General features: G+C 44.1%; 1 protein-coding gene across 4 annotated transcripts in view; it reads left to right on the plus strand.

The window, feature by feature from the left end:
- Positions 1 to 12,154, plus strand: part of LOC138685519 (transmembrane protein 263-like) — a 246,408-nt gene that overhangs the window by 162,337 nt on the left and 71,917 nt on the right. For 2 of the 4 annotated variants that reach the window (XM_069784461.1, XM_069784464.1), the window contains one exon: positions 5,848 to 5,925. The exons of the other annotated variants lie outside the window; for them this stretch is intronic. In XM_069784461.1, the coding sequence (XP_069640562.1) occupies positions 5,848 to 5,925 (78 nt within the window). The remainder of the gene's footprint in view (positions 1 to 5,847; positions 5,926 to 12,154) is intronic. 4 annotated transcript variants of the gene reach the window in all.

The raw sequence follows: 12,154 nt of genomic DNA on the forward strand, positions 1-12,154 counted from the left end.
TTTTATGTGGAAATCATTGGGATTATCTCCCAATTTTTTCTCAGATAATTCAGTTGAGAGGTTATACAGAACTGAATGGTTTGGAGACTGGGAATCACTAAGCTAGAGGCTTTAAGATGCTCGCAGGCTCCTATCTGGACAGAACAGTTCGATATTTATTGGATGTGCTACTAATTGGCTGAAAAATCCATCTTTCCTACTTTTTTTTATTTTTTCTCAAGGTCATTTTCTGAGGTTTGGCAAGGGCAGGAGGGTAAGCAAGTGTCTCAGCTTTCTGAGATCTCAACCTGGCAGAGTGTACTGAAAATTGCTATGGTGACTTGTGATTTATACTACGTGTTTCCATGTGGTGCTTCCCAGGTGAACAAGGGCTTTCTGGCCATATGTCCTTGGCTGGGAATCCTACAGTCTAGCCCAGCCTACACAGCAACTCCAAGTCAGTTGTCTATCAGAGTATGTGATAGTGCATGCAGAAAGCCAGGCAGCACAGCTTGGAGAGTAGACCTGGAGACATATTTATGTGTGTGTGTTATTTGGAGAAGGTCTCCTGGTTAGCGGGGACAAAAAGTGCAAGTACAGATTCCCTGCTGTAGCTCCCCCCCAACAGCCATGCCTACAGCAGCAGACCCCGACGGCAGTTCTGTCCCCCATCTCTTCCAGTAACAGAACATGCAGCTGCCAGCCCTTCCCTACACTAGTGTTTGAAACAAATAAATTGTAATGAGATGAGCTGTCTTAGCTGTTACAGTATTTACAGGATAAATAGTTTCCACTTCACAGCCATCAATACCTCCACCCTTTAAATCCATTAACTTCCTGACTGCTATACGCTGCCTTAGTAATGGGCTGGCACTGATTTAAGGCTAGAAAAACCCTATTTAGAGTTCTGCATTAGGGAAAGTGAATGTAAATTGTGACCACACCATTTGGCCTGGGACTAAAAGTGTCTGCAAAAGTGACACATTTCAAACGGTGCATTGGGTTGCAACAGCGACAGTGCAGAATGTTCTTCTAGCCTTAGTTGGTAGATTATCAGGAAACCTGGAAATCAGCAGTGCTGGCTTTGCTGAGAGTATGTAATCTTAAAACGAGAGAAACATGGCTGGTATGGACTGCTCTGTAGCCTCATCTAAAACCTAGCTCTGCCCTGGACCATCATGCTTGCAGATGTTGGTGACGTTGACTTCCCTGCATTAGTGAAAGTCTTCCAGAAAGATAAATACTTTATTTGAGCCGTGTTCAGTTCCTCTCTTGGACCCGTCACGGTAGCATCAAATGGTTACTATTTTTAATCTTTTGTAGCTGATTGTTTTAGAGGAATTGAAGCAGACTTCACTTATTTATTGATGGCTGGAAACAAATACCCTGCAGCCTCCCTCTTGCATTCCTAGTGTGACTGAGAGAGGAGAGGTGTAGAATTGGAATAGAAGATCTATCACATTCAGCCTGCAAGGCTATTATTTGAGCTGCCTCAGAAATGTTTAAGTTTTTTGCTGTTGTGTTAAAGCACTGGCAGTTGGATTTTGTTAAAGATGACACAAGCGGAGAGGTTTTATTTGAATCCCACCCACATGATCTTCAGGGATTTATATACAACAGAATATGAAGGTCCTTCTCATTTTTGCATATTGCAGATTGGCCTTCTTATTTTGTGTTGCAGAGCGTGTATGTATTTCAGAGTCTGAGAGGGAGGAGAGGGGAAGGAAAAGAAAAAAAAGGAGAGGTGCGTCCTTTTTATCTTCCCCTGGTATATTTTGTGCATGTTGGTTAAGGCCTCTACAGCCAAGTACAGCTGGACACGGAGCAGTGTAGGCTGTGCAAGGACAGTTCAGCTCTGTACAGGCTAGTGATGGGATGCCATTTCATAGAATCAGCATGGAATCATAGAATGGTTTGGGTTGGAAGGGACCTTAAAGATCATCTCGTTCCAACCCCCCTGCCATGGGCAGGGACACCTTCCACTAGACCAGGTTGCTCAAAGCCCCATCCAACCTGGCCTTGAACACTGCCAGGGATGGGGCATCCACAACTTCTCTGGGCAACTTCTTCCAGTGTCTCACCACCCTCACAGTGAAGAGCTTCTTCCTAATGTCTACTCTCAATCTACCCTCTTTCAGTTTAAAGCCATTAGCCCTCATCCTATCACTACATGCCCTTGTGAAAAGTCCCTCTCCAGCTTTCTTGTAGGCCCCCTTTAGGTACTGGAAGGCTGCTATAAGGACTCCCTGGAGCCTTCTCTTCTCCAGGCTGAACAACCCCAACTCTCTCAGCCTGTCATCATAGGAGACGTGCTCCAGCCCTCTGATCGTTTTTGTGGCCCTCCTCTGGACTCACTCCAACAGGTTCATGTCCTTCTTATGTTGGGGGCCCCAGAGCTGAACACAGTACGCCAGGTGGGGTCTCACGAGAGCGGAGCAGAGGGGGAAAATCACCTCCCTCAACCTGCTGGTCATGCTTCTTTTGATGCAGCCCAGGATACAGTTGGCTTTCTGGGCTGCAAGCGCACATTGCTGACTCTTGTTGAGCTTCCCGTCAACCAACACCCCCAAGTCCTTCTCCTCATGGCTGCTCTCAATCCATTCTCCACCCAGCCTGTATTTGTGCTTGGGATTGCCCCGACCCATGTCCAGGACCATGCACGTGGCCTTGTTGAACTTCATGAGTTTTGCATGGGCCCACCTCTCAAACCTGTCAAGGTTCCTCTGGATGGCATCCCTTCCCTCCAGCGTGTCAACCGCACCACACATCTTGGTGTCATCGGCAAACTTGCTGAGGGTGCACTCAATCCCACTGTCCATGTCACCGACAAAGATGTTAAACAGCGCCGGTCCCAATACCGGCCCCTGAGGAACGCCACTCGTCACTGGTCTCCACTTGGACATCGAGCCATTGACTGCAACTCTCTGACTGCGGCCATCCAGCCAATTTCTTATCTGCCAAGCGGTCCATCCATCAAATCCATGTCTCTACAGTTTAGAGACAAGGATGTCATGTGGACAGTGTCAAGTGCACAAGTACAGGTCGATTTCAAACTCTCACTGGCCTCTCTGCAGCGGGAGATTCTGCGTCATGCTATACCCGTGGGCAGCGATTTCGCAGGTGGAAGCATGTGACCCCGAGCAGCTAATACAAGAGCAGCTATACTAGTTTTATCCCGCATGAGCAATTGGCACTGAACCCATCTTCTGCAACGGCACAAACCTCATGTAATTTTGCTGCTGATGTGTTTGTCAAGAACCTTCCCTCTCTAGCTTAGATTGTTTCAGTCAAGGACATAGGACAGGCAGTGAGAATGGGATTTCTGACACCGTATCCTGCAGTACACAGTGAGGACCAGTCCGAGTGTCTTTTTTTCTATTTGTTTCCTTCCCATTATTTTAGTATTGATAGGTGATTGCCAGTCTCCATCAGAAATAAGCCTCCTAATTCCCTTTGAGGGAGGACCATGTAGAGAAAATGTACGGCAAGAGCTTGTGAGACGCAGCCTGTCACTTCCAGGAGGTGAGAAATAAAAGGGCAGGTTGCTCTGCAATCTGCCACCAAGTTCACCTGAGAGTGCTTTTGGAGTGAACAAGGGTGGGAAGTTTCCTATGGGGCTATTCGTGCATAAAGCAGCCGAGCAACGATGAGCATCTGTTTCATTATTAAACCATTATCATTAGCTAATTTCTCAAAGCCCAGTCGGTGGAAGAAGGGAAGCATTGTGCTTTTAGTGTGTATACCTGCAGGTTACTTCATTTTCTTTTTGGGTGTGATTAGTCTATTTGATGGTCGTTAGCTGAAAAACAGTAAAGTCATTAAAGGGCCATAGGTGCCCTCTGGAGCCGCTTGCTGTATGTTGATAAAGGAAAATGGCAGTGTAATATAAAATATAATCTGATCACCGCATCTAATTATAGACAAGAGTAAGCTGCTAAGGAATGGTTCTGTAAGAATATTATAATTGTGTTCATACAGCATTTCCAACTTGAAAGCTGTGAGCAAATATCGACTAATCCTCCCAACAGCCCCTGAGGGTGGGAAGGTAAATCTATTACTGTTTATTAAGAACTTGTTTCAATTAACTTTAACCACTGTTAAAATAACTATGAATTGCTGAAAAAATTAACAGCACTTGCCTTGCAACAATTTTGAACATCTTGGATGTCCCAGTACTGAGCAGCATTTCTGGTATCTCAAATAAAAGGGCATCATTTGACTGGAATTAATGTTTGGAAGCATCAGAAAAATGCCTATTACTTTTTATTTCCATTTATCTTTAGTGTCTTATTAAATACTAAATATTCTTGTTTGGTAAATATTTAACAAGCTCTCTGGGGCTTTGTAGAATGTATTGTTTTCAATAAACTTACACAGTACCGTAGTAGTAGTATTATTACTATTATTAGAATTTGAGGAAATATTTTTCTGTGCGGCATAAAACTGCAGATGTTAGTGGTAATGTCTCTTTTTACAGCATAGAACCACTGTGATTTTGCTCCTTTAATTGGTAACATTGTCTCCCAGCCCCAGGCTAGGGGACAGGAGTGGAAATTATACATAAAATTATTAAGCATAGCCTAGGCACAAAAAGGACAAAATGTTGTTTTGGCTGCTCCTGGTTTTGGGGTTCTAGATGACAGTGCTTGACATTGATCACCTGGCTGATGGCCCCTACAAATTTCTACTGATGTCAGGTTGTGCTATGGATGCTCAAACCTTCCAGTAGAGGAGTGGCATTTCCTATGAAAGGCTGCTCTTGGAAATACAGTAGTTCTTTTTCCTCATCTTAGAGACTGAAGAATTCTTGTTTCCTTTTGTAATGTGTGTCTCAATGGCGGGTCAAAAACAGGAGTCATTCCATAATCTTTGCTTTGATTTTTGGATGGGGGTTTGTTGGGGTTTTTTTGGCAGTGGTTGAAGCTTTATTCCAAATTTATATCTAATGTATAGGCCAAAAAAATTGAATGTTCTGTTTGGAGGAGAAAATGGAACATTTTTATTAGTTGCATGAGAAGTTGGCTTAGCTTAAGTCTGTTCAGGCTTCAGAGGATTTATGCCCTGGGCAATCTCTCTCTCTCTCTCTCTCTCTCTCTCTCTCTCTCTCTCTCTCTCTCTGCAAAAGTGATAGTTTGGGCTTTTTTTATTATTTGTGTATATTATCATACATATTTATCATCTTTTTGGAACTATCCTCTCCATGCAGAAACATGCTGCAAAGCTGTGGAGTGTGTACTGTATTCTGTAGCTTTCTCAGTGACTGTTTTCTATGTCATTTTGTTATATAAAACTCCTGGATTTGACTCAATGCTTAAATAGTTGTCAGGTGCTTGCAATAGATGGCTGAGTGTCTTGTGCTCCTTTTTTGCTCGTGTATGCTGAATGAAAAGCTGCTGTTTGTCACTTGTTTGGCAGACTCTCAGTGCCCATACGCAGCTTACATTAATGCTAATGGGAGCTGCCTACACATTGAAGAGCCAAAAGAGCCAAGTTCCTCCTTAATCTACACTATCAGATAGTGAATACCTTGTCATAGTACCCAAGGTGGCCTTTCGCTGCCCAGAAATTCAGTCTACCGTGCCCTTATTGCTTAAACTGCATCTAGAAGCTAATCGGATTCCTCCCCCATTCTGACAGGTGAAATATGGGGTGGGGTATGAAAGACAGAGCTTGGACGAGCGGTAATGATCGAGTAGGCAAATGGTGCGTGCAGAGGATCACTAGATCTTTCTTCCATTGGCACTGGAAATCACTGGGTTCGGATAGGCACTGGGAAACACTAGCCAGGTGCGGCTGAAGGTTTTAGGCAGCCTTCCTTGTTTGTTCCTCTTCAAATGTAGCTCCTCACCCTTCTGCTTTTGTCTGTAGCTGATGTGCTGGGTACCTGGTACCTGCAGCAAACGGTCTGTCCGGGGACGCTTAATGAGAGAAGATCAAAGGTGAAGGGTAAGCAAGCAGCTGATTCTTTTAAAATAATCTCTTACTGTATGGTTGATACTTAAGAATTGCCTGTTTATCTTCAGTGTCTCACAATAAAATGCCAAAGGGGTTGGGACTGGGTAGACATTCTGCCAGAAGCTGCTTGGAAGCAGAGTCAGCGCTTCTTGCCTGAGTGGTTCTCTTCCAGTTGTGTCTCCCCTACCACCTTCCCTCTGAAACATCCCCTCCCTCTTCGATACATTACAGTGTTTTGAAGTTTGGCCATTTTTGTACTTCACCTGGATTTCCTTTTTATGACAATTGCAGCCCTTAAGAGCAAATTAAAGTGACTGGGCTTTTTGGTGGCTTTTATTTTTTATTACTTCGTCTTTGGAGGCATTGATTGAGACTCCCAGCTGAGACTCTAGGCATGCTTTGTGTGCTGCCTGCTCCTACTCTTCTCTTGTCCTGATGTGTTCTCGTTGCTCTTGAATGCCTGAGCAGCCCTAGAGTTGCTTTCTCCTTAGAGCTGATTACAGCAATTTTGAGACAAGAGAGTCTATTTTATTACCCCTCAGCCAGCCTGAGTGGGAGCTGCTGACCTGCTTTGTATGGACTGGCTGGCAGAGACAGGAACTGTGGGTCTTCATCGGTTGTCAGGCACCATTTACAGATTAACCTCTGCTCTCTTCCTATGACATTATTTTGTAGGCATGTTGACAAGCTGCTTTGATAATAAGGAGTGGGTGTGTATTAACTGGGAAAATGCTTTGGCTCACCTTCACTTATTGTATGAGCCAATTAGGCAGCTGCCTCCCTGTTGCTGTAACTGGAATCTGGGTGAATAAAGCCGGTGGTTAACTATAGATGGCAGCAGCTTTCTAATGCTGTTATTATGTGTGCATGTTGTTCAGTTTCTCCAAAGCGGAGGTGATGCTTCATTCAGACCTCAGCTTCTATTCTTCTTTGTTTAGCTGAAGCTTTTTTAGCTTAAGCTTTCATAGGAAAAAACCTAGCTACCTCGACAAGTCATTACTACTTGGAGAATTTTCCATCTGCAGAACAGAATGTGTTCTAATTGTCACACTCCTTGATATTTATCAATTTGTAACTTATACCTATTTCCAGAACTACATTGTTTAAGAAGATTTCTGGCTTGGCCTGATTTCTGGCTGCCTTCTCTGCTGTGCCCTCACATGTTTTCTTGAACTCGATAGAGACGTATAGCTTCCTACACCAGCATTATACCAGCGTTGCATTCTCTGTAATCATCCCTTGAACTGCCTTGCTGTGGCAGAGCAGCAGCCTCCAAACTGCAATCGGCAGGCCCTTGGGGACCCATGTGCTACTTCGGGGGTGGGAGGTTTGCTAAAAGCAACTAAGAAAAATCAATTGTCTGTGGACTTAAGCTTGCTTGTAGGGTTTTGCACCCTCCCTGGAAAATGCCTTCAGGGGTCTGTAAATTGCAAAAGGCTGAAAAACACTGAGTAATATACTGTAAAGAAGAACAAATCTGTGCACTAGGAATCACCATTACATCTGTCAGTATTAATGCTATAAATAGGAACATTTTGGACAGTGAAGCGCAAGCACTTCTCTTAACTGTGCTGTAATACGTTGGTTTGTGAGAGTTGTGGCAAATGTGGTGATAGATGTTCTGCTGAAACAGAAAAAACATGCATCTCTCTCAAATCCCTTGAATTGAGAACCAAATTAACTTCCAGTTTTATTTGCTAGATCAAAACTTTGCACTTGTCCTCACACGTGATCTTTCTTATGCTTGCTGTAGGCTGCTTCTCAGTCTGGTGGGCAAGATTCCCCAAGCAGTGTGGCACTGATAGCAAAACAGGGACTGCAGCAGGACATTTCAAATCTCGTACCTGAAGCTACCTGAAGGCATTTTGAGAAAACTAAATGATGGTTTGTCAAAAGAGGATGGTTTGCACTTGTGCTGGTTTTGGCTGGCATAGAGTTAATTTTCTTCACAGTAGCTGGTATGGGGCTGTGTTTTGGATTTGTGCTGGAAACAGTGTTGGTAACACAGGGATGGTTTAGTTACTGCTGAGCAGCGCTGACACAGAGCCAAGGCCTTTTCTGCTTCTCACACCACCCCACCAGCGAGCGGGCTGGGGGGGCACAAGGAGTTGGGAGGGGACACAGCTGGGACAGCTGACCCCAACTGACAGAAGGGGTATTCCAGACCATCGGACGTCAAGCTCAGCAATAAAAAGCTGGGGGGAGGAGGAGGAAGGGGGGGAGATGGTCGGAGCGATGGCGTTTGTCTTCCCAAGTAACTGTTAGGCGTGATAGAGCCCTGCTTTCCTGGAGATGGCTGAACACCTGCCTGCCCATGGGAAGTGCTGAATGAATTCCTTGTTTTGCTTTGCTTGCGTGCGCGGCTTTTGCTTTACCTATTACACTGTCTTTATCTCAACCCCTGAGTTTTCTCACTTTTACCTTTCTGATTCTCTCCCCCATGTCACCAGGGGGGAGTGAGTGAGGGGCTGTGTGGGGCTTAGTTGCCAGCTGGGGTTAAACCATGACAGTCCTTTCTGGCACCCAATGTGGGGCCTCCAGCGCACGTCACCTCCTCCTCTGGTGACATTCCCAAATCTTTGCCTTCTGGCCAGTATGTGATAACTTCTAAAATTCCTGGGCGACTGGGGTTTCCTGTTTAAGCCCGTTGTATGATCAGTGCGATCCACTTACTCCACGTGGCATCAGTTGCATGGTGTGTAGGGGAGACCCTCCCTTTAAACATCCAGCCCAGCACTGGCAGTTGGGATGCTAATAGGAGCTCTGTTTCAGTACCAACCACTTCCAAGTCAGCTCAAACTCCTTCATATGCTGCCGATATCTTTTTTTTCAGTGGGAGTATAGCAAGCCTTGGATCTTCGATATCCCTGACTCCAAAATCATAGGGGTTGGCCTCGGGTCCCCCCGGGTGCTTTCTGCCAGAGACTCCAGGTAGGGCCATTCTCCCTGGCTGTGGTATAGAGCACATTTTTAACATCTTGTCCTGCCCGTCTGGCCCAAGGGCTACTGCATAAATGATCTCCCGCTTAATTTGTTCAAAGGCTTGTTGTTGCTTAGAGCCCCATTTAAAATCATTCTTCTTCTGAGTCACTTGATAGAGAAGGCTTACAATCAAACTGTAATTTGGATTACCGCCACAGTGGCTGTGTGGTGCTTAGTTGCCGGCTGGGGTTAAACCACAATAGCACTATGGAAACTTTCATGGGAAGAGCATCCTGTTTCCAGGAAAGACTTTCAAGTAAAATTCAAGAAGCTCCCTTCCATGTTCAGTACTGTCACTTGACATGTAAGAAATCAGACTTCAGCTGCTTCTTCTCCCTGAATTAAGACCAGGGCTTGAACTTCATTTTTCCCATACTAGGTGAGAGTTCTGGCCAATGACTTGGCAGCTCTTACATGGGGGCTTTCTTGCTCGGTCCCTCTTGGAGAAAAGTCTGAAAAGCCTCTTGGTTTCATGCAGAGAGGGAACAGGAGAATGTATGAAATCATGGAGTGGCATGGGATGAATAAACCATTGCCACTCACTTGTAGACATGACACGTGTTGCCCTCTGGATGTCTGTTGACTTCTATAGGTTTTCCTTCAGTATACTGGCAGGTGAACATATGTGTTAAATGTAGTTGCACAGCTTTTAATATGCAGGATAACTGGTTAAAGCTAGTTTAGCTGTCATCTCTGCATAGTACCAATTAGAGTACTGAGAAATTAAATCAAACTGTTCTTGTAGAGCTGAGAGGGTAATGCTTCCCGTTTATAGAATCATAGAATGGTTTGGGTTGGAAGGGACCTTAAAGATCATCTAGTTCCAACCCTCCCGCCATGGGCAGGGACACCTTCCACTAGACCAGGTTGCTCAAAGCCCCATCCAACCTGGCCTTGAACACTGCCAGGGATGGGGCATCCACAGCTTCTCTGGGCAACCTCTTCCAGTGTCTCACCACCCTCACAGTGAAGAACTTCTTCCTTACGTCTGGTCTAAATCTACCCTCTAATTCCAAGGGGCTGGGTCTTTCCTTGAGTCCCCAGTGATACTTTACTATCCCTTTACATCTCATAATGCTCCTTTCACCCCCAGTGTTACACATCCTAACTTCGTCCTGCAGTCAAGTACTTGGTTTCCCAGGAGTTCAGCATGTTCATGCAAAAGCCCGTTAGCATTAGTCCATGAATCAAACTGTCAGGTGGTAGATGTGTCTCTCTTGCCCTTATGCATGTATAAACTCTGCAGTTTTCCACCGACCAGGAAAAAGCAGCAGCATGTCTGACCCATGATACTTCCAGTTGCTGCTGTTGCCTAATGAAATGCTTCAAACCTAGAGGGATAATGTTTTGGTTTGTAGTCCAGGGTCAGAAAGTGGTGGTTGTGAATGAGACTGAGCTCATAAGCTAATACTTTTGTCTACTGGTAGAAATTACAGAGCCCCAGCACTCCTCATATCTTTTTTTGCAGTCATCGCTCCCTCTTTCTGTTTGTTTGTTATATACTTTTGAGTGGAGACTGTAGTGGGACAGCAGATGAATGTAACCATTAAATTTTGCTGGAAATGATGAAATGAAAGTGCATATTATATTCATACCTGATGCATCATTTTCCCGCCTTTACCTTCCAGCCCATCACATTCCAGTCTATTTCAGAGATTTAGATGCATTTATGTCAGATTTCCCATCCCAGAATACAATGTACATCCAATTATCAACCCTTAGGGATACATTAGATGTAACTATTATATCTTCTTCTGTCAATAAAATTATAATCATGGAATTCACAAATGTCCTACTTTGGTTTCTAAAAGCATCACGGAAAAGAATGAGATTAAATGAAGGGGCTGTTATGCTCCATCTTACAGATGCTTATATGCAGAAGATTGCCAAAATCTCAAGCTGAGGTATGTATCTCCTCTTTCTGTCTGCTGCTGACAAATACTCAGCCCTGAACAAGCAAGTACCTGCATAAGGTCTGACAAAATTAGATGCAAAGATGAATTAGGCTTTTCCTTCATTTGTTCACATGCCACGTCCAGGAGAGTCACAAGTGCCTGAGTGACTTGTAGAGGTTCAGTCAGGACTGTCACGTACAGATTTTACAGGCCTGTCTACACAGAAATACTCAATTAAGTGAAACCAAGTTAATGAAAGAGTTGAATTTCAGATATATTAGAGCTCACTAAACCCCTTCAACACTCTCCTCAAGAAATAAATTGCTCTGAGTTCTCATTAGCTTGCTCAGACCCCTTTTACTTCTGACTGAAAACATCTGTATAGGGGGTTCTTTAGTTAATGCACCTTAAACTTACACCTGTACTTAATTTGGCTTAACTTGCCTAAGTTTCCTTTAATTGCAGATATACCCTAAGCGAAACAAGCCATATTAGCTCAGCAGAGTTTGGAGAGCAGTAGTCACTCTTTGTCAGATAAAAGTCCTGTTCTCCCATTCAGGCAGGCATGGTTAGTTACCTGTGCTCATGAAACAATCATCACTGATGGTAAAGAAAGAATTTCATGTCCTTAAGAAAACTGCATAGCACTTGAAATTAAAGGAGTAAGGGGAAAGGGAGAATTTATTCTGTGTGCAGATTATTCTGTAATAGTCTGCTCCGATGTGTTTTTGCACCTTCATTTAAACTTTCTGGTATTGACTAATGTCAGAGATAGAAGAGAATGTTAGACAATCTCTCGCTGATTCAGGAACACAGGAATTTCCATACTCTGAGGTAAGCCTCTGTGGCAGGGCTGCAGGCAGGGCTAACAGCACCTCTTTCAGCCAGTGCATAAAACAGAATTTCATTTTCTAATACTTCTAACCCAAACTATCAACAGCCAAAAATACTCATTTGAAATATTGGTATCTGGCAATTTCTATTTTAATTCTCAGTTTTTAAGCTGGAGCTCTTACCTGACTGTCAAGGAGATGGGAAGAGGAGGATATCCTAAACTGCAGAAATACCTGAAGGCCTGACTTGGTTAAGGATTTGGTGATCACTACCAGTAAAGGGAAGATACATGGGCTGAGCTTTAAAAAAGCAACCAAACACAAAGTTCTGTTTCCCTGGAAAGTAATTAAGGTTTGGACACCCTCCCACCCTCCAAGAGGAAAGCTTTCTTGTCCATCTATCAACTTAACAGCTCATACCTTGCCACAACTGAAAGGAGGTGGTTAACAGTTGCTCTACTGTGTAATATCCAGGAGAAATGTTGACCTAGATTCAGAAACATACTGGGA

This window comes from Haliaeetus albicilla, chromosome 5, assembly GCF_947461875.1.
Source record: "Haliaeetus albicilla chromosome 5, bHalAlb1.1, whole genome shotgun sequence".
In the NCBI taxonomy this organism is placed as follows: Eukaryota; Metazoa; Chordata; class Aves; order Accipitriformes; family Accipitridae; genus Haliaeetus; species Haliaeetus albicilla.